The sequence below is a fragment of the Oryza glaberrima genome, chromosome 8 (assembly GCF_000147395.1).
Source record: "Oryza glaberrima chromosome 8, OglaRS2, whole genome shotgun sequence".
In the NCBI taxonomy this organism is placed as follows: Eukaryota; Viridiplantae; Streptophyta; class Magnoliopsida; order Poales; family Poaceae; genus Oryza; species Oryza glaberrima.
This window is the reverse complement of record NC_068333.1, coordinates 2,028,583-2,052,014: the sequence shown is the minus strand read 5'-3', so window position 1 is coordinate 2,052,014 and position 23,432 is coordinate 2,028,583. Positions and strand designations below refer to the sequence as shown.

The following is a 23,432-nucleotide window of genomic DNA, read 5'->3' as shown; positions in this document are numbered from 1 at the left end:
GAGACATAACGCCGTGCGTGTGATGGAGGCGCAAAGGTGTGGAGGCCCACTAGAAAATACGAAACCAATAAGCGATTGACATCTGGCAAGGAACATGGATGGGAATAGGAATTAGGGACAGGGAAGTCGCATCCTCCTCCAGGTGTCTACTTGTCCCCTCCATTGTTCCTAAACACAATATAATCATTAGGTAACAATCTATTCTCGAATTCATACAAAGAAGAACATAGGAACGAGCTCACCTCTAAATTAAATTGTCGTGCACGAGCTCTTGTTATCAGTCCTTGAATGACCGTTGGAGGATTGTTGTGTGTACCCGAGGTAGTGATGTCCGCATCATTAGTTACAATATAACTACACCACAATTACATTGTAGTTACACTTGTGTTGATTATGGGTACCCCATACCCACACGGCATGGTTATCCGATTGGTTATAGGGGATAACTTATATCTATGAAATATGTAACATATCATGACTTGAATATTATGTTTCCTAGTATATTATGGAACTGTCTAAAGTCCTGGTTTGATAATATTGTAAAGTAGATTTAGGAAACCGATACCGTATTGGTTAAGGTTTCTATCTTGTAATCCTGCCCCCATCCTATATAAGGTGGGCAGGAGGCCCTCTAGAGGGCATGACACACCTGATCGTCAGATCAATACTACACACGACGAATTTAAATCCCTAAACAGGAGTAGGGTATTACCTCTCAGTTTAGGAGTAGGGTATTACCTCTCACTGAGAGGGTCTGAACCTGTCTAAATCCTTGTCTCCGCATCCATCCACTTTTAGGTTTCATGCGCTACCCCTTTTATTATTGTCGAATTCTTATTATCGAATGTTGTATATACTTCCATATTATATAGAAAACCTTTTTACCCAAAAGAACTATGTAGACAATATTTCTGCAACAAAGGAGAAAGGAAAAGAAATACATGTACTTGTCTTTGGTCGGGCTGCAGTGACAAACGCCCAGGTTGCCAAGCATTGTAAGAAATTGATAACCAAGTCGCAAGGGTTTTCATTCCTTAGGCTGTGTTTGTTCGGTTGAGTTGGAAACTCATTCGCTCCACACGAAAAACGGTGTGACACATTTTCTTATGATTAATTAAGTATTTACTAATTTTTGTTTGAAAAAATGATTAATATACTTTTTTTAAATAACTTTCGTATAAAAACTTTTTATTAAAAACGAGGGAGAGGAGTTGGGACTTAAATTCGAAAATATACCGTTCATATTTTTTTTCTTAGAAATAGTCTTGATATAAACTTTTTTCACAAATATACTACCGATATCGCTAAACCATTGCGCAAAACTAACGTGGGCTGACGACACGGGCGGTCTAGCACAAAGAGGATGCGAGACCGTGCAATGTCGCGCGGCAGAGGCGCGCGGAAGATGCGAGACAGAGCGGTCTCGCATGGTGAGTGTGTGAGAGCGTTTTGAAAATTAAATGATTAACGATTAATTAATAATAATTAGTGATTAATTATCTGGATTAACGATTAATTACAAGATAATTAATCATTGATTAGCGGCAAAGGGTCGGTATCGCTACTTGACCCTGCGACCCTGCGAGACCGCTGGCTCTCGCTGGTTGAGTATGCGAGACCGCTCGCTCTCGTCAATTTGCCGCGCGACATCGAGCGGTCTCACGTTTTTATCGTTTTTATTGAGTATGCGAGACCGCTCGCTCTCGTGAATTTGCCGCGCAACACTGAGCGGTCTCGCGTTTTTATTGTGCGAGATTGTAAAATCAACGGTATATTTGTGCAAATAAAATTACAACCCGAATATTTCTGAAAGAAAAAAATAAACGGCATATTTTCAAAAAAATTTCGAGGAGTTTGTAGAGTGGTTTTGGAAACATAGAAATGTATGTGTTTTTACTTCTATGTGTTTTTACTTTTAGGTTGCGTTCGTTTCAACCTCTTCCCAACCCTTCTTTCTCGTTTTCCGCGCGCATGCTTTTTAAACCGTTTAAGTTAAACGGTGTATTTTTTGCAAAAAGTTTTTATTCGAAAGTTGCTTAAAAAATCAAATTAATTCATTTTTGAAAAAAAGCTAATACTTAATCAATCACGCGCTAATGGACTGCTCCGTTTTCCGTGCGGAGGAGATGGTCCCCCCCCCCCCCCCCCACCCCAAAGTATCGAACACAGCCTTATGTAGAACATCAGGATACAAAATTGTGATGTATGACATGGCTAGAGGCCTTAGTAGCATTTGGGGAATGTTTTTTTATTTTTTTTAGACTTTTTATGTTTTAATTTTATTAATAGACCATTCTAAAAAATATTTTCACGAATGGAATCTTTTGGCCACGCCAGCCATGGTGGCGTGACAGGTCAGCACTGCCACGCCAGGCGGGCTGACGTGGCCAAAAGGTTTACATTTTAAAATATTTTTTAGAATGGACTATTAATAAAATTAAAACATAAAAATGTATAAAATTAAACAAATTTCGCATTTTGGCATAGAGCATATTTAGGTCGCTTGGAGTATTATGTTTACGGATTTGTGTGAGTCTTCTTATACTCTTTTTTCTTCTATTATATGATGTGCATCCCTCCTGCACGTTGAAAAAGTGATAGCAAAGATAATATAGATTGAACACTGTAAACTTTAGTGGTGTTGTAATATATAAGAACATAAAATATATGACAAACTAGATGAAAAAAAAACATAAGTAATATTTGGCATCTGCGGATTATATTTTTTGAAAGAAAAATATCTTTTAGAAACAAAGCACGCGTACAAAAAGACCACGTATGACGTATGTGCCACGACGCACATCACACTCCATCGCTATTATTTCTATTTAAAAGAAGAATTTCAGATACTTTGATTTTCTTTTTCTTTAGGGTCTGTTTGGCACAGCTCCAGCTCCAGCTCCAGCTCCAGAATGGAGCTGAAGCTCAGCCAAACAGTTTCAGCTCCACCAAAACTGGGAGCAGTGGCGGATCCAGAAAATCGATTCGTTGATGTCATAACATGTTTATCGGTGTCATAGTATGGTAATTATGCTTAGATCATGATGTTATAACATATGGATAAACAGTTTTGCTATATGTTTGCCGAAAGTCGTCGGTATCGCCTGACACCGGTCCTAGTACTGTAGATCTGCCCCTGACTGGGAGTGAGGTTGGGTGGAGCTCTCTCATAAAATGTACTAGAGTTGTGAAGCTGGGTTTAGGCAGCTCCACAACTCCACTCCAGACTCAACTCCTGAAGTAATATTTAGAAGTTGGAGCTGTACCAAACAGCCCCTTACTCAGAAAATATGATTTCTAGCGTAGATGTATAGGCTACAACCAAAATCCGATCGATTTTTTTTATATCTAAACACACGCAGCCTAATAATTACATCTGTGAGCACGCATTGTTTGGAATTCTAATTCTAACCAACCTTCGCACGAGTACTTGACCACTGTCAATATCGGGTTGACCAAGAGGACCTAACGAAGTATATGGGGGGTTTGCGGTCTTGTTTCTAGCACTAACTTGCGAGCAACCCAATAGTATTAATCCTCTTCTTTTTCTTCAGCTAATAGCAATAGTTTTGGTCTCATAGCTCACATTGTAACATATGTATTTCTTACATTATATTTTTTTAAAAAAACATGTATATATACATGTTTTTTTAAAAAAATATAATGTAAGAAATACATATGCTACAATGAGTTGTAAAATGAAAACCACACAATTAAACCATGCATGCTCCCGTAATGATGCATTTAACCAATTGGTGATGTGGGTTCTTGCGCTAACGTTCTTAATTCAGCGGCCCATTAGTCTGTTGGTGAAGTGGTTCAATGGAAGCACCGTGCTTCATGTGAGCATCTTGCCTATACATCTAAATGTGGTTGTTGCGTGCTTATTTTTGTAATTACTGGATTGCATGTGCTTACATCTAAAAAAATTCTGAAAATCCGATGCGGACCACATCCATGCATTATTGCATTTGGGCTGGCCCAAGAAAACGTTTCAGCCATGCGGCCCACGTGGCCTTTTTCATTTTTAACTTTTTTATTATAATATTTACAGAAATATTATACCAGTAAAAATATTTACAGAAATAGACCCTGCTGCTCAAGTGAAGAGCGGCAAGGTGACATGGCACACGGCGCCATGGACGCATTTTGCGCTGAGGTCCTTTGCTAGGTGAAATGCAATTTTCACCGCATGCAAAATTCACATGCCCGCTCAGCGGCCTCCGGCGCCTGCTCACACACGTCACCCTGCCGCCTTCAAGGAGAGTTGCAGGGTCTATTTCTGTAAATATTTTCACCGGTATAATATTTCTGTAAATATTAAAAAAAATAAAAATGAAAACAAATTCCATGGCAGTATGGAGGCGAGGATAGACGAATTTGATTTAAATTTAATAATAATTATTACTAATAAGAATGTAGTGTAAAAGTTTTACCTTAACATTATTTTTAATTGTATTGATCGTATATGCATTTGGTTTATAAGCCACGGTCTAAAATGCTCTCTAAGCATGCCCTTGGGTACCGACCGACCACGTGCAATATTTCTTTTTTAAGAAAAGACATGTTTATCACACCATAAACGTATCTATATAATCTATACAATTGATCCCCACTTAGTGTAGTTAATGTGATTTTTCAGCCTTCTCATGCTTCCACGTCACCTTGATTTTTCTTGAGCGTTGGATCTAAATCGTGAGGCAATGAGCCATCCAGCCAACACCTGAATGTCCCAGATCAATCTGTCCAAGCACAGCCCATGTTCTCTTCTCCCCCAGCCCATTCTCTCATCAATCCAGCCCAGTATGTCTCCATCGTTCTGCATCCTATTCTCCAGAGCGAATGAGCGCTGCCAACAGCAGCGGCATTCCATCACAGCCTTCCTGCCTCTTCACTTCTCCTGCCTCTACGTTTCCCTTTCCTGAAACCGTCGGCTACCAGATTAACTCGAGCAACACCGATCTATAAAATATTAAATAGTGACGGTGGCCATCCGCACACACAAACCGACGAGAGGAACTGATGGAGCGTCGCTCAGTGGCCTAACTTCATTCGTGAGTCTAGATCTCCTAATGCATTGAGCGTTGCGTTTGTTCGATCCTGACTCTCTCTATTAGTCGATCAGTTTAGTTTTATCTTTTATGAAGGATGCTTTTGTTTGATAACTTCGAAGTTTCTTGCAGATTGTTAGTTTGTTTTCACTGTTTGCAGCAATTGATTTTGCAACAGCCGATTGATTTTTTTCTCCAATTCTTTTTTGCTTTGTAGGCCTCCGTTAAGATCAATGTATATTCCAGTTCATGGATCTGGACACCATCACCACCTGCACGGTTCATTGGATGGATTTATATGCCTTCACATGAGACTATAAGCGATCTATGTTCAGGCGTTCCAGCAACTGATGCAAATATCAGAATGATCTGCTTCGTGTCCACCTAGCCATGCTTCGGTTCTTTTTTTACATGTTAATATTCTGTGCACAAAATGCACCTTTTCTTCTTTCTGATGGTAACAATATTCTGAAATTTCTGAATCCATATTTATTAAGAGTGGTATCATTTAGTTTGTTCTTACAACGGTCGCTTATCTCTATGCAATCATCGCTTTCAGGTCTGCATCAAACACAAAGAATTGGTGGTTTGGACTTTGGATCAGTGAAAGACTGCAAGACTTTTGAGGTGTTCCTAAATCTTGACACAAAAAAATATGTTTTAATTGGCTAACTTTCACTGAATAATATAAATTGTTCTTCGCTCCATATATTATATTGCAATTTGAAACCTTCAACAGTGTAAGCTACATGGTGACAGCATTTGAGTGAACAATCACCAAAAAAAAAAAATCCAAACAATCCATCTGTTTCTCTCTCTCTCTCTTTGTAGCATGAGAATGCACATATATTACCCATCAACTCAATTTTAAGTATGTCCCGCAGCAACGCACGGGTATCCTGTAGTATGCAATACAAGTGGAGTTGTCACCTTTCTCCCCCACCATCCAGTCTCCACCAAGTAAAAAAACTTCCCAACTAAAACCCATCCCAAAAAAAAATGATTTTAAGAGAAAATCAATCCGCTAGAAATATTGAAAGTTCAAAACTAAGGCCCGTTTGATCTCCCGTGTTGGAGATGGATTTTTTTTCACGTAAAACGAGAAATCTCATTAGCACATAACTAATTAAGTATTAACTATTACAATTTTAAAAAAAAGATTTATTTGCTTTTTTAAAACAACTTTTATATGGAAACTTTTTTAAAGAAAACACAACATTTAACAGTTTGAAAGCGTGCTAACGGAAAACGAGGAAATTGAAGTTTGAAGTTGAGAAATAGAACTAGGCATAACCTAGTAAAATCGTTCATCCGTATCCCTCCCAATTTCGTTGCAGAGGACGGGTATAGCCCTAGCACATATCAAAATAGGATACATTTCAACAGATAATTAATGTTACTCTCTACATTTACGCTTTAATTTTTTTGTAAGTTAAAGTTCTTTAATCCAAGTTTAAAAAAACATAGTAACATTTACAATGCAAGACAAATTACTATCATAATATATTTCATGCTATATTTAATGAAACTAATTTGATGTTCTAAATGCTACTATATTTTTTTATAAATTTGATCAAATTTAAAAGAAGTTTACCAAAATATTAAAATATTTTATAATATGAAAACGGAGGAGAAAGTACTTAAATACTTCCTCGATATTAATAATAGTTTCGACTATAAATAATATCTAAAATAATATTAATATTTATGTTAAAAATACGGAGAATATATAGATTAGTCTTAAACTATACTTTAATAAACTTATATATTTAATTAATAGGGATTAAAATTGATTTTTAAAACCGTATCCTCATCGAAACCGACCAATATTATTATTAACCGGAAGCTACATTATGACTTCACTATTTATATAACCTACTCACTTCATCCCATAAAAAACTGAGCTAATATTAGATATGATATATTTTAATATATATTATATCGTGTCCTATATTTATTTGTTTTTGATAGAGGGAGTACTGCGACTTCACTAGATGGTGGGACGTGGCTGTCTCAAACGCAGGTCTTCCTGCCGACCTGCGCGACTGCGTGTGTATTATGAAAGGAAAAATGAGCACGCCAAGCAAGTGAGCAACCACTTTTAGAATTCTTTTTCTTATAAAAAACCACTTTGAAGAAGCATCCAGATGCTAACCTGTCTACATACCGCCTAAATAATCCTTTACTTTATCCAGTCTGTCCATTCAGCTACCATAGCTTATTTGAATTCGGCACCATACTATCTCTACGTCTTAAAATAAATACATATTAGTAGTTAAAATTCGTTTAAGTTCAGTTTAGATACTTTTCTCGATATTCGTTAGCATATATTTTAAACAGTTAAATGATATGCTTTGTGCAAAAAGATTTTACATAGAAGTTACTTTAGAAATTATTTTTTCTCAAAATTTTAATAATTTATTCTCAAATAATCATAATTGTGTTTCTTGTTTTGCATGTAACTAACCAATAATCTTCAAACTTTATTTGGAACGGCCCTTAGGCTGAGAGGTTGTTAGATGGTACGTAAAAGAGATGATTATTAGAGAATAATTAATTGAGTATTGTTATTACAAATTTAAATGGTTTCTAACTTATTTTATTTTAAAGAAATGGTTTTACATATAGTTGAGAGAGCTAAATTGTCGAGTGAAAGTTGACGTACTCAAGATCATCCATATGCTTGATAAGAGAGTCGTGATAGTCCAAAATAAAATAAAGGTAAGATTACTTGGTCTAAAACGAAAACATTAATTAAAGGGTGGTCCAAAGTAAAACATTGAAAACAAAATATGATCCAAACTAAAATTTACTTTACTAATAATTACCATGATACCATCTTTTTTATCTACTTATTGTATTATATGATGCCTTCCGTGTATTCCGCATTTTTAATAATACTCTCGTCATTTTAAAATACTTTAGTAGAATGTTTTAACTACAGTTTAAATAAAATTTTTGTCACTAGAAATTATTATATTTTTGACAGAGGTAGTAACCGTGTCATCAACCATATTGCGCCAAAGTTGAGGGGGCCGAGTGCAAACCACCCGACGCGACGCGAGGCTTCCACTCCGCCACCGCCACCGCCACCGCCGCGCCTCCCCTCCCCGCCGGCGACGGCTGCCATCCCACCGGCCACCGGGAGCGGGAAGCCAGGAACCCCACCGCACCAGCAGCTTACGCCGCAACCAGCCCATGGGCAGCATCGGCGGCGACGAGGCGGCGGTGCTGCGGGCGGAGGAGTCGGCGTCGGGGGGCGTCGACGTGTGGAGCGACGCCGTCTCCTCCCACGACCCCGACCACCTCCTCGTCATGGTCCACGGCATCCTCGGCAGGTTCCCCCCCCCCCCCCCCCCTACTATCCTCCCCCTTCCGCTCTATGGCTGCTTCAGGGATTGAATCCTGTCTGGTTGATCGGTTGGTTGATGAGGTGGGGGTGGCGAGCGGCGGCTGAAATGTTTCACAGATCGGATGTGGATGTAGTGGAATCCTCTCCGTGCCATTGCTGCTTATGCTACCCTGGTCTTAGAATGTGTGATTTCGAGGAGTAGAGGATGCGGTTGTGGCTGCCTTGAGATTGTAGTAGCTTTGGTGCTGGTGTTTCCCCAATTGGGGGTCCTAAAATAGGGGTGTGCTTTATTACGTTGAAATGATATAATTACATTGCTGCCCAGTGTGTGTCAAATTCTGGATTTAATGTAGAATTATTATTTTTTCTTTGCCTGCATTAGCGTGTGAATTTCGCCAGGCGCGATTGCCTCTTGCTAGTGTTTTTTCATCTCGTGCGGAGCGACATTGCTCCCGTCTGATCGAAGAGCATGCCACTGCTGCTTTTGTTACGCGAATGGACAGCACTAGGGATGTAGTGAAAGGAGAAGGATCAGTGTCAATGCTACCTCTGGCTGTAGCCTATTCTTGATAATATGCCAATGCCAGTTATATACTTTTTTTTTTATCTAATTAAGCTAAGGATTGTGTTGTTAGCTTAGGCTTATCTTCATGGCGGATTCAAAAACTTGCAGCTTGCAAACGGATTACAACAGCAGGGACAATTAAATACTTGAACAATGATACAATGTTTTTACAAAATGTTACTGCACAAGTTTTCCCCATCCTTTGATTTGAAACAATCGCCCATCATCTGTCCCTTAAATTAGGCCTCCACCATGCCACTCTTAGGGACCAATGTGGTAATTTGTTTGCATTGGGTCATTTGGATGTTGGCTGTGGCCTATATGGTTTATGTCTGCACTTTCTGGAGAAGTGCTATGCACACCTAGCTGAAAACAGGCATCACCTTATATGTGTAATTCCAGTTGCATTTAATTTTTTAATTTTAAAAGTCCCAACTTCCAACATAATTGAGCATTCTTCCATGGCAATAGATGATTTTAGAGTGAAATTCTAGATTAACTTCTTTCTATGCTCACATATTCCCTATTATTTCTCCCTTCTATTTTTCAAATACATTTTTTTTGTAGCGATGCTAGTGAGGATGAGGGTTCTACAAGAAGGATAAAACTAGGGAAATAATTATTTCACCCTTGGACTAGGCATGCAAAACTAGTATAGGTTGCCATACATGCAACTCTGTGTTCTGTTTGGTGATGCACTCTCATTCTTCAGTAAAGTTGACAATTGTTTTTTTTTTCCTTTCATCAAAAGAAGTTACCATACAGTTGTGTTGCTTAACTTATAACCTTGTTTTTAATACTCTTATGGTCAATTTATTGTCTTTTTTTTCATTGAGCAGTAATGCTGACTGGCAATATGCGGCTAACGAATTTGTAAAGCAACTTCCTGATGATGTAATCGTGCACTGTAAGTTGCTACATTTTATTCTTTCCATTACTGACTACAGTTGCTAGTTTCAGTGACTTTTTTTTTCAATTTACAGGCAGTGAGAAAAACATTAATACCTTGACTCTAGAAGGTGTAGATGTTATGGGGGAACGTTTAACAGATGAGGTAAGTACCACCTTCAGCATATGTTTTGAACTTTGAGAGGCTATTATCTGGAGGTTAGCTGCTCTGTCATAGCGATTTTTCATTGAAATGATGTTGTGAATAATACTCTGTGCTCATCACAAAGCATATGTATTGGAGTCTCACTTCTATTCTCCCATTATTCAGGTGATCGATGTAATCAGTCGAAAGCCAGAACTCACTAAGATTTCCTTTCTTGCACACTCTGTTGGAGGATTAGCAGCAAGATATGCAATTGCAAAGCTTTATAGACATCCAAGTGACACATCCAAGAGTGAAACGAAAGGAACCATCTGCGGGTTGGAAGCAATGAACTTTATAACCGTAGCAACACCTCACCTTGGGTCTCGAGGGAACAATCAGGTATTGTTGATGACTTGTTTTTATGTATTCCCTTTTCACTTCGACAGCCATTTGAGTTCTGAATTTTTACGTACCATCAGGGGGATGGAAGGTGTTATATATCATGTCTATGTATGATAAAATGTCCTCAAATCAATGCCCCAAAATTTTCTCATTTATTTTATTTATCCATTTTTCTGTTTGTATCAGGTATTATACTTCTTTCACGCATCATGGATTTACAGTCTATTGGGGTCATAGTTTTTTTAAGTGCCAGATATGCCGTTGCTCAGTGTTTTTTTCTGGCAACAGAGCATTCGATGCCCCATATATAATTTTTCAAGTACTAGATGTCCATTGTTTTCTTATAATAAACACACAAAAAGGGCTTGTGCTTCTTGTCCGTTGCTCCTCCAAGTTCTGAGAACTCATGTACGAAAGACTTCAGATACGTTTTTTGTAACTTGTGCAGTTGAGCCATTTTACTTAGCTGCATACTTATATTTGTAGCAAAGTTTTCAGATTTTTCTGGATATTCAAAGTCCTTTTTCCCTTCTGCATTCTATATGCCATATTCGACGAGCATTTTGGCGTTGCATCCACCCCTATAACTGTTCTGTGTCCTTACTGTTATGAATTAGGTTCCCCTTCTCTTTGGGTCCATTGCAATGGAAAATTTTGCTTCTCGTGTGGTCCATTGGATATTTAGGAGAACTGGGAAACATCTTTTTCTCACTGATGATGATGAGGGAAAACCACCATTGTTGCAGCGCATGGCTGAAGATTATGGTGATCTTTATTTCATGTAAGGTTATGATGCCTTTGTTTCTTTTCGATTATTTTCCTTTGCTATATATTTCTACTTTAAATTATTCATTTATTATGGCATACATTGTCTCTGTAATAACTGCCATAACTTGGGCTTTAGCTAACACTTTTTTCAGATCTGCTTTGCATGCATTTAGACGACGAGTGGCTTATGCAAATGCCGACTGCGATCGTATCCTTGTTATTTGAAATATCTTGGTTTTTGATGTAATGTTAAAAAATGTTCCATCTTAATTTAGACCTTCTACTTGTCAATTCTTTAATTCATGGCATTCAGACATTGTTGGCTGGAGAACATCGTCTATCAGAAGAAAGACTGAGCTGCCTAAGGTATTTTTATTGGTTCTGATTGTTCTTGGGCAATTGCCCAAGAAGAAGAGGAAGATTTACGTGTAGCAAGAGCAACATTCTTCTGATAAAACGTCCATTTTGTCTGTTCATGATGTGCAGTGGGAGGAATCGATATCTGAAAAGTACCCCCACATTGTACATGAGGAATACTCAGAAGAACTCAGTGATGAAACATGTCAAAATTCGGCAACAGTTTGTGATTCAGACATATTGGAAGGTCAGTTTAGATAGTAGCAGCAGAATTGTTTTATGATGTTGTATCCATATTATCGGGATGTTTGGTTGATGCCTAACCTTGACATAACTAAGGTTAGGCAAGTTGTGGCATGGTTGCGCAAGTGTGGCTAAGAAATTGTCGGCCACAAATGTGGCATGGTTAGCTCCACATTTAAGAGTGTGACATTTGGGTCCCAAGGCTAAGAAAGTGTGGCATGATACAGTTGCGGCAGCCAAACAAACACATATCTAAGAAACTGTGGCATATGACTATATAAACATGGCAAAGTGCAGCAAACAACCAAACTATATGCAAACGATGATATTGTTTGTTTAGTCTTTACAAATTGAGTAAATCAACATAACACTGCTAAAATCAACTACACCTGTTTACTATCTAAACAATAAATGCCATGTTACTGAGATTTTTGTAATGTACTATTTTGATTTAACAACCAAGCATTTTTATGAGAGATTCTATGTTTGCCATCGACAAGCACTTGTACAATCTAATTTCTTAGAATTGGTGTTCGTTGATGGCAAAACTTGGAATCATGCGATTGTCGATGGCAAAACTTAAAATTTCTCTTATTTAATAATCTTTTTGGGTAGAAAAATTATGTGGACAATGTAATTGAGTAATGCTGAATCGAATCCCTGTCATTTGAACCGAGATATTCCAGAAGGTGTGCTCAATAGCATATTCAACTGATTTATTACAAAACTGTGCAATTTTATACTCAAAATTCACATTTTATGGTAGGCCTAGGTGATTGCTAAGAATTCCAGGGCCAGTTGGTCTATCTTTGAAGTTTCAGACTGAAGGAGTACCTACCATAATTTGACAATTAGGGGATGAATCCTTTTTTCATCTGTGAACATTGTACACAGTAAATTCCACAAGAAACATCTTGAGGATTGCTTATAGACTAAAATGTTGCCGTATAGGTATCTGTTGGTTAGCACCTACAAACCACAACCACCTTGACATATATTGCTTGTATTTTGATGGGTAAATGTGGTCAATCTGATAGCTAGTTTTGTGTATTGTTTTTGTACTATTTCTGAACGGTAAAGTCGGAATTTGTTCCCTCAAGGAAATTTTTCTTAGTACCTGTTCTGAGTTGACTCATTCATGTAATGCCCCTACACCACCTAGAGTTACTTTTGATCATTTCTGAGGGATATTCAGGGGCATGGTATTTTTTTAAAGTAGTATGCATATTGATATTCAAATACCTGTAATATTTGGATATTTCCCATTCTTTTTTATTGCCTATACGTGCATGGAATCTCTTTTTTTTTTCAAGTTTGGACACCATTTCTCTGTATCTCCATCTAGCTGCACTATGGGTATGAATACATTTATAGAGGACATTTAGAAGAGACACCATTTGTTTCAAGATTCACATTTGTAACAATAGCTTAGACAGGGTATTCACTGTATTCCATTGCGTTATTTTTTTTTTCATCTGCTTTGCTGACTAATTGAGTATTTGAGTCATCGAGTCTGTTGATATGTTTAAAACATGGAGGTCCATTTTCCGGATATTCAATAATCAACTGATGACTAGTTGACTACAATCCTGGTGATGCATTGGTTTGATCTTTTGTCTTATGTTTCTTATCGTGCTACTCCTCATGCCTACAGTGCTGTTGTGGCCTTGTGGGTTTGTACTCCTAATACTTAGGACCTGAAAACTAGACACAGTATCATCTCTAATCATTGATTCCATTCTTCCAATATGGAAAATCTAAGGAATAAATTCTTCTATGATGAAATGGATTGAAGTTTTGTGCTTATTTTTTCATATAGATTAATTCAATGTGCTTATAAATTTCGTGAAAGCTATGGCCTAGTAATAGATGAGACATCACTGCTCTATGACATGAAATGGTAACAAGATAAGAATTGCATGTTAAGATTAGCAAACTATACGGCAAACTCCAGCCTCACTACCATGCTTGTAATGAGGCATGGGAAATATCCAAGGAGTTGATGTCTGAAACCCACAACTAATTTGTTTGAAAGTCCTTGATGTCATATACTGAAAGTGCGTGGAAATTCTCGACTGAAAATGTTTCTGTTTTCTGGTGGTTCTGTTATGCAGAAAAAATGGTGACAGGACTTCGACGAGTATCATGGGAAAAAGTAGATGTTAGCTTCCATACCAGCATGCAGAGATTTGCTGCACACAGCATAATCCAGGTTTATTATCTACCTGCTTCCTGTTGCTAAAACACGCCTTCTTCACTCATGGACATTCAAATGGGGAGCAAACTCTTCCTCTAACAAAAGGTTTAAAATCTTAATTTGCTGTTTGCTCCAGGTCAAGTACCAGTTTATGAACGAAGGCGCGGATGTCATACAGCACATAATAGACCACTTCCAAGTCTGATAGTTCCTCACTCTTGGAAACATGGAGCAGAGCTGCAGATGGTTTTCCACTCTACTTACAGAAAATTAGAATCCAGATTTGCTTTGTTGTACACCAAAATCTCCCAGAGCTGTACATAAGAGGAATATCATAGAAAAAAACAAAAATCTTATAAGACTCTTTCAGAGAATGGCCGCTGTTGACCTGACAATGTTCATTTCCCCCAGAGAACTTCTCATGTGGAATGTAACAACATTGCATGAGATATACGTCAGGCACCCTTTGAAAACGTAACACCATTGCTGTGTGAAATGTACTGTCTTTATATGTGAAATGTAGCTAGCATGCATTGCATGCAAGAGACGTGCAGTCGCGTGTTCCTCTTGTTTAAACACCAGAACAATGTATTGGTTCAGAATGACCAGCGTTCAGCACTAGCAGCCTTTGTGGAACAGTACGGAGTGTAGAAGGCTGCTGCTATTGTCCTTCTGTGCTGGTGCAGAGTACAGATATGTTAAATTGGGACATTCGGTGTTTTGAAACCGAACATTTGGTTTGGGAATTATTTTCCGAGAGAATTTGAATTTTTTGAAAAACTGGTACTACCTGTTTGTACACCAAAATTTGGCAGTTTGGGTAAAGTTTCGTGTCACATTGGAACCGGAACATTCCGTATTTCAAACCGAACATATTTTGCGATGATGGAGAATTCGAATATTTGAAAAACTGGATTTTATGGACGAAATTCTGAATTTGGCCAGAAGTCGCTGGGATCATAGGCTGACGGGAAGGCTCGACGTCAGTGTGCTCTGACCGTAACACGTTTCCGCGTCAACAAGACGAAAACAAACAAAATACAAAATCATCCCAGCCATTCAACGAAAAATACGAAAATCTTCTAGTCGGCAAGCTGAAGAAGAAGCAGAGAGTGGGGAGGCTGGCTACATGTCAACCAATAACGACCATGACTAATCCAGCCTAACTACCATGCATATCACAATGTTTACAAACCCCAAATAGAAATCAAGCCCTCCTTAATTTCTTGGGTTTCCTAACACCTCCGACTTTACGTGTTTTTATTGTCTCTTAGGGAGAAAAACAGAATACTGACGTCACATCACGCGTTTTTATTGTTTTTTAGGAGAAAACAGAATACTGATGTCACATCACGTATTAGATTAATCTATTTTAATACAGAGGGAGTAGTTTAATACTGAGCTGAAAGTCTACATTGGAAAAAAGTTTAGTTGAGCAAGTTAGTAGTAATAATTTATTAATTGGTGAGATAAGAGGGAGTTGACAATGGCCATGGCATGCAATTTGGCATCATTACATGCATGTAGTAGCATGTTTGACGCGTACGTGAATGTGTTGGGTCGGTCAAGTCAAGCTATAATAAACTGCAAAAACGGTGACCGTACGAATAGTTTGTTTGCCTGAAAACTAGCCTTGCCTCGGTTTCAACGGCGTTGACGACACCGGTGTATAGTACGCCCTCCCTCCGTCACCTAATATAAGAATTTTTAATATTTTATTTTACTATTCGATCATTTATCTTATTAAAAAATTAGAATTATTATTTATTTTATTTGTGACTTGCTTTACTATTCAAAGTACTTTAAACATAATTTTTTTATATTTGTATAATTTTTTAAATAAGATGAGTGGTAAAACAGTGTAACTAAAATATAAAAATCTCTTGTATTAGTGGACGAAAGAAGTACTGAACATCGATCCACTTGTTGCTGGGTCACCATGCTGATGACAGACAGCTTGCCATCCATGATGCAGGGCATATGGTAAGGGTTCATCGCTCCGATCATAAATATTTGTCGTTCCTAATGTCTACTAACTCGACATTAATTCAATTAACAACTCCCTCTATTTTATAATATTACAATACATTTTCTAAGTCAACTTTTTTAAAAAAAATTGACTTAATTTATTGAAAACATAAATAAAAAACGTGGGCGCACCATTTATTTGTACATGAAACACCATAGCGCTCTTCATGATCATGTTTTCTTCAGTAAAGCTGGACTAATGCCTTTTCTTCAAAAACACCATGACGCACAATATCTATTTTTTTATCTCCTTTGAAACACACTATATCCTTTTTTTTCTCTGCAAAAAATATAATGTTAATTTTCCTACTTTTCCAAAAAAAATAAAACTGTTTTTGTGAAATTTACAAACCTAAAGATGGCTGAAAGAGATCAAGCACAGTCCTTTTGCACCATGTTCTAAGCTAGTTCAGAATAGGCGTAATTGATCTACATCATACTAGGACTTTAATTTGTACATGTTGTAGTCAGGTTTAACCAATTCACAGCCGGTCGGTGACCAGCTTGACCGGCAATTAAGCTCAGTCTTTAGTGGACAACACTGCGCTTAATTAGGTTAAATTCCCTGCGACGGACGCACTCCTACAGGGATGTACGTTGATCCGGTAAAAACCAAAATCAATGCCATCTTTTTGAAACATCAAATCAATGCAAAACCTAATGTTGCAGTCAACCTCTGCAGCAATCTTGGCCTCAATTGGCCTCTCAGAAGTCACCAATCCCTGTATATGGAGAATCATTCTTCATTCTCCGATTGGGAGGAAACCTTTCATCTCTTCACAACGCACTTCACTGCTTTGGTGAATCATTCTTTGTGCTCCGATTGGGGGAGAGTTCCCTATATTTATCGTAATTCACTTTAACCGCATCGACGGAGATCGTGCTCACGTGAGGACCTCTAGTTTTTACTTAATCGTTTATACGGAGATCATTTCCATGTGAGGACATGTAGTTCGGGCTCTGAATTGGTCGAAGGTTAGTCAAGAATGAAATTGATAACGGCTCAACTATTATGACATCTTTAGGTATTTAAAGTGGAGTCGTATTCATGATGGGTAGGATTCACTGTAGAACACTATGTTTTGATGCAAAATGACTGTTATGAAAGCAACAAAAGCTTCTCTGGTTGATATGAATCCATGAAACTCTGTTCATGTCCACTAAATTAGTTAGGACACAGTATTGAAGTGTGAGTGTGAATCATACAAGGATTAATGTTAATTCTCATCGAGTTAAGTTCTTGAGTTAATTGAACGAAGTTTTTGTTGAATCGATTGATATGAATTATAAATTTACTCTAGTAATGTTAATATTATAAAACACACATTTACATATATGTGCTTTTACTCACAGTTAACTACTAGTTTTTATATCTACTAACTAGGTGTTTAACTAGTTTTTAGATCTGCTAACTAGCTGTTATACAAGTAAACAAAATATTTGGATTGGATGTCAAGATCATAAAGTCATCATTGAGGTTGGGTAGTATCCTCCCGTCCCTAACTAAAAGATCTTATAATTATTTTTGATAGTTGTACATATGTGAAAAAGCCAAATACTACCTTCGTCCCACAATAGTTGTTGCTTTGACTTTTTCCATTAAGATTAGGGGTTGTTTGGATGGTATACGAAATTTGTCATCATTTAGTAGACTTTTGTGTCACACTTGTGGCAAACAAAAAGTAAGTCACACCTTAGCTAGCAAAATAGAAGAGAATTATGCCACACTTTTTTGAGGTAATGGCATGTGGGACCATAAGAGATGAGAAAGAATTTTGCCACAAGTATAGCTATGGACCAAAGAAGAGACAACTTGGTCAAATTTACCTAAGATAAGAGCATCTCCAACAACATCTCCAAATTAGACTCTCTAAATACCCATTTAGCCAACTCGCTAACTGATTTGGGTAGTCAAACTAGGTGTGCACTCCAACGGTCTCTCTATTTACAACTCCAAAATCACAAAGGGACCCACATGTCATCCTCCCATCTCCATTCCCTTCTTCTTCCTCCTCTTTCTCTTTCTCTTCCCCTTTCTTTTCTCCCGCATGGCCGCATCGGCCCATTGATCCAGCGGTGGCGGCGACGGCTCCAGTGCGCGAGGTGGGCGGCGACAGCGGTGGAGGCGGGCGACGGCAGCGGCGGAGGCGGCGACTCCCCATGTGCGCGAGGCGTGAGGCGGCGGCGGCAGTGGCTCCCCGCGCGGCAGCGGCGATGCAAATGGCGACGGCTCCCCGCGGCGGCGACGGCTCGTGCGTGACAGTGGCGCGACGGCGACGACGATGACTGCCACGGCGGACGGTGGCCCAGACGACGACATTGGCGGGGCACTCGTGGCCGGAGTGCCCTCGGTTCGTCGCCGGCAGAGAGAGAGGATGGATGGGGATGGGAGTGGTGGTGGGACCCACCTTTGGCCAGTGGAGGAGGCTGGCTACATTTGGCCAGCCGGAGGAGCAATTTAGCCATCCGGATAGCTAAATTGCTCCTCCGACTGGCCAAATAAAGGGTCCGTTGAAGTTGCTCTAAGGTGTGGCAACCTTTGGTAAATTTTTGGGAGTGAACCAAACAACCTCATATGTATGCTTTTCCCTGGCTTATATGCTCGGCTAGACTTAATTTTACCATGGCCAACCTCTAATTAACGATGTTTGCATCTGATAATTGGGGGTGAGGTAGTGGTCCCTAAACAATGGAGAAAAAAAATGAGGATAATAAAGAGAGCTAGTGGATCCCATACCTTTGAATAAGGCATTTGTGAGACAAATGCTTCCCTCTAAATGTAATGTTTCTAAAAGAAAAGTAAAATATAAAGTTTTTAGGATGGAGGGAGTATCATCCTTAAAGGTGATTTGTTTGGTTTTCTTTGTTAAGGATCGTAAAATGTCCAATTTGATAATTATAAAGGTGCGTTTGACAAATGGTTGTTGAGGACTTTAATATGAACTTACCCATGATCTTATAAACACATCGATCACTTTTTAATCAAATAACAAAATTTAACAGACAATATAGCAAGCTTTCTTTTCTTGTGCCAATGAATCAATAAATAATTAATATTCGTCTATATACGATAGAAATTTCTTCACGTTAGGTATTTCTACCAACCTACACAGACAAACACATCCTCTCAATTTTGTACTACTTGGTATAAGAGGGGTGAATTAAAATTACACTAAAAAATCAAAATAAAAATCTTCCAAAGTCAAACTCCAAATATTTCTTGACCATTAGGAGGAAACAAATTAACAAGCTTCTCCATGGCGCGCCGCGCCGACATGTCGCGCCGCCGCGGCGCCGTCAGTGCACGCACTCCAAGACCTCAGCGGGCATGTCGGCGACGGCGGCGTCGAGGCGGACGCGCATGTCCATGGCCTTGCTGATGTACAGCTGCTTGACGTTGCCGCCCTGGTTCTCGAGGAGGCGGAGGATGCTCCGCTTGGCGTTGTCCCGGAACGGGCAATGCGAGCCGAGGAAGCCGTCGACGAGGTGGATGTACGCCTCCAGGTCGTGGCAGCACGCCGCGTCGGCGTCCGGCCGGAGGTACGGCGACGCGCGGCTGTCCAGCCGGAGCTCCCGCCCGACGTCGGCGTAGCGCGACGGCGGCGGGAACCGCGGCACGACGTCGTGCGCGTTCACGACGCGCAGCACGCGCGCGCCGCGCGCCTCCACGCGCGACGCGAACGCGCGGTCGCCAACGCGAGGGCCACCGAAGGAGAACACGGCCACGGGCGCCGGCGCGCCCAGCCCGGCCAGCTCGTCGGCGATCAGCACCGCCAGCGCCGCGCCCAGGCTGTGGCCGGTCACCGTGATGCTCACCTCCTCGCCCTCGTACTTTGTCAGTAGCCTCCGCACCTCGGTGACGACCATCTCCGACAAGCTCGGCGAGCCGTCGGCGGCGGCCGTCTTGTAGAGGTTCCAGAACCCGCATTCCACCTTCGGGGTGGGCGCGTCCGGCGAGTCGGCGGCGGAGGCGGCTTCGGTGGCCGGGACGAGGCCGGCGCGGACGTTCTCGGCCCACTCGAGCACGGTGCAGGTGCCGCGGAGCGCGATGACGATGTCGCGGCGGCCCATGCGGCGGACCTCGGCGGGGCTGTCGCAGACGGCGACGTAGCCGACGAGGCTGGTGCGCTGGGCGGCGCACGGCGCGGCGGAGGCGAGCCAGGCGGGGAGGCCGACGGAGGAGGTCGCGAAGAGCGGCGCCGTGACGCGGTACGCGCCGCCGTCCTGGAGCGGCGGGGCGGCGCGGGCGCGGTCCCCCGGCGCGGCGTCGGGGCGGGACAGGAACGCGCCGTACGCGGCGCCGACGAACTCGCCGTAGCGGACGATCTCGCGGCGGAGGTCCGGGTGGAGCGGGTCGAGCAGCCCCCGCCAGTCGTGCTCGCCGTGGAGCCGCCTCCACGTCGCCGCGATGTTCCCGCGCGGCGACGGCCCGTCGGGCGCCGCCGGGAGGAGCACCCGCTCGAGCCGCCGCGGCGACACGCCGTGCGCCTCCTCCTTCATCGCCACCTCCCCTCTCCCCCGCGCAAGAAACGACGGCAGCCGCAGCAGCGGCGCCTTCAGCACCGGCTGCTGCTGCTGCGCCGGTGTCGCGCTCTCGACGGCGACGGCGGCGCCGCGGTTACGGAAGAGATGCTCGAGGTTCTTGAGATGGACCCTGTTGCTGCTGTTGCTGGCAGTGGTCAGCGACGCCGCGGCTGGGCGGAGCAGTGAGGTTGCCGGCGGCGCGGCGGCGGCGGCGGACATGCAAGGCAGCGGCGGTGGGCGGCGGCATGCAACCGATGGGAGAAGGGAATTGGGGTTGTTAAGATGAGGAGGAGGAGGCGAGGGTTGGGTTTTTATAGGCGGCGGGAAGAGCGTATGATATGTATGTGTATTGACGTCAACGTACGCGGGGAAGTTTCGGTTGGGCTTCATGGCAGTTGAGTTGACTAGGGTGATGTCATGGACTCAAGTACTATGAAAAAGTACTCCCTCCTATAAAAATAAAAAAAAAAGAAAAAAGACAAACCCTGGATTTTCGTGTCCAATGTTTGACTATTCGTTTTATGTTAATTTTTTTTATAATTAGTATTTTCATTATTGTTAGATGATAAAACATGATTAATACTTTATGCGTAACTAATCTTTTTAATTTTTTCAAATAAGACGAATGGTCAAACATGACACGGAAACCCAGGGTTTATCTTTTTTTTTAACGGAGGGAGTATTCAATTTTGCAAAAAGAAGAGAAAAAGAGTTAGGGTTCATACAAGACGCACACGCGAATGCACACGCACACATATCGCTATACACAACTCGCAGCTTGTGTGAAAATAAAGGTTATATAACAATTAGATTTACATTTACAATATTTATTATATGTATATATATTATAGTATGGTAAAAAGGCTCTATTGGTAGTGGCGGTGAGTCTACCACCAACCACCACCATGGTTATATATACGTAGGAGAATGAATAGTAAGCATGTGAACTTTGTCCATTCCCTGAGATAGTACTCGCTCTTCATTTTAAAATAAATAAATCTAGTACTAGATGTGACAAATATATATTGGTTTGTCCAAACTTTATAGTACTATAATGTATCACATCCAGTACTAAATTTATTTATTTTGGGACGAGGGAAATACTTATTAAGGAAAATATTGATATTTTTGTTTCTTTGCTTTATTTTTCATGGTTATCAACTTACTATTTATTGAAAAATGTGTTTGTTTTTTTTTTACTTATGATCGTATACATATATACACATGAAAATTTGGTTCCCTAGACGGATATAAAAATTATCAGTGTTATTGTTTTAGATCGAGATTAAACGTTATTGTTTTGCTTTTCTACTTCCATATCAAGTCATGGGCATTGAACTAGTACCTATAATACTTCCTCCTTCTCAAATTTATTATCATATATGTTTATATGTTTATACATCAGGACCAAGAAAAAATTTAATCACATAAATCTAAACACCATGCACAGATTCTCCTACAATGCATATATCGATTAAAACACCATGCCAATTACACCTTAGTATGCACACATTCTTCCATGCTGCATTAATTATATTATGATAAAATCCGTATCCATACGGTTATATGATAATTAATTTGAGAAATTTTGAATTTCACTGTATGATGATTAATTTGGAAAGGAAGGAGTATAAGCTTAAAGACAAAGACAAAGACAAAGACAAGAGGTGACTTTGTGACTCATTAAATTTATAGTGAGTCGTTCAAAAAATTAAATTTATAGTGAAAGTGTAGTTTCGTGCATACGTAATTCCGAACACTAGCAATTTTTTTCAACCCTATCTACGACTTCACCATCAAATGAAAGGTGTTTTCTGCAAAATTGCAAATTATCCAACGAAAAGAGATGGTTCCCACCCAGGTCGCAAGGTATTATTTGAAACATATATACGGCTGTTTTTCTAAATATTTGGTTACACTCGGCCATAGGAGCTAGTATATTAATTTCAGATTTTAACCGTGGATTGTTGGTCATTTTGTTGGGACTCAGTTTTCCAACTACAAACCACCGTAGAGCTCAGCTACATTAATTGATTTGATTGGATGGTTCACACTTTGAAATTTGGTCTTAATTATTCATGTTAAATTAGGGGTGTGTTTAGTTCTTTGCGTGTAAAATTTTTGAAGTATACGGATGCACACTTTGAAGTATTAAACATAAATTAATAACAAAACAAATTACAGATTCCGCCTGTAAACTGCGAGACGAATTTATTAAGCCTAATTAATCCATCATTAACAAATGTTTACTGTAGCATTACATTGTCAAATAATGGCGTAATTAGGCTCACAAGATTTGTTTCGCAACTTTTACATGCAAACTGTACAATTGGTTTTTTTCTACATTTAATACCCCATACATATGTCCAAACATTTGATGTGACGTTTTTGGCCAAAAATTTTTTAGATCTAAACAAGGCATGGGGCATTAAATACTTCAAATGTATGTCCGTATATCCGATGTGACAACTAAACTCAAAAATTTTCCCCAACTAAACAAGGCCTCAACAATAACTTCTGAGGCTGCTAGGATATGATTAGTGCATATGCATTAAATTTTTGGATATGATCATCTGCCCGATTTTCTGTTGCTAAACAGATAAAATAGGTTTTATAATCCATATCTGATAAATATATGGCTTTGCACATTGACGTTTGTCACGTTGCCAATTAAAAATATCACCGCTCATTACCATTACAAAATATTTAAAGCAAAATTACGCATGCTTTTGTTTTAATATATTTAAAGATACTGATGTTCAAATTTCTTAACGTTGAACCTAATCTCAAAAAAACATACAAATATAAGTGATTGTACGGTTTTTAAGAAGTACTGAAAAGCACCATATAATTTATCATATAAATTTTGATATACCCATATATAAAATTTTAGTATGTTTGACACCTTT

At 40.0% G+C, this 23,432-nt stretch overlaps 2 protein-coding genes across 2 annotated transcripts; one reads left to right on the top strand and one right to left on the bottom strand.

The window, feature by feature from the left end:
• Window positions 1–8,076: 8,076 nt before the first annotated feature.
• Window positions 8,077–14,549, top strand: LOC127783161 (lipid droplet phospholipase 1-like). The gene is made up of 10 exons (XM_052310399.1): window positions 8,077–8,389; window positions 9,808–9,875; window positions 9,952–10,022; window positions 10,188–10,403; window positions 11,024–11,187; window positions 11,327–11,382; window positions 11,488–11,540; window positions 11,661–11,778; window positions 13,889–13,986; window positions 14,108–14,549. The coding sequence occupies exons 1-10, from the start codon at window positions 8,250–8,252 to the stop codon at window positions 14,174–14,176; spliced, it is 1,053 nt and encodes a 350-aa protein (XP_052166359.1). The 5' UTR covers window positions 8,077–8,249; the 3' UTR covers window positions 14,177–14,549.
• Window positions 14,550–19,036: 4,487 nt separating this feature from the next.
• On the bottom strand, window positions 19,037–20,781 carry LOC127782881 (phospholipase A1-Ibeta2, chloroplastic-like). Its single transcript, XM_052310155.1, has one exon. The coding sequence runs from the start codon at window positions 20,740–20,742 to the stop codon at window positions 19,297–19,299; it is 1,446 nt and encodes a 481-aa protein (XP_052166115.1). The 5' UTR covers window positions 20,743–20,781; the 3' UTR covers window positions 19,037–19,296.
• Window positions 20,782–23,432: the final 2,651 nt, after the last annotated feature.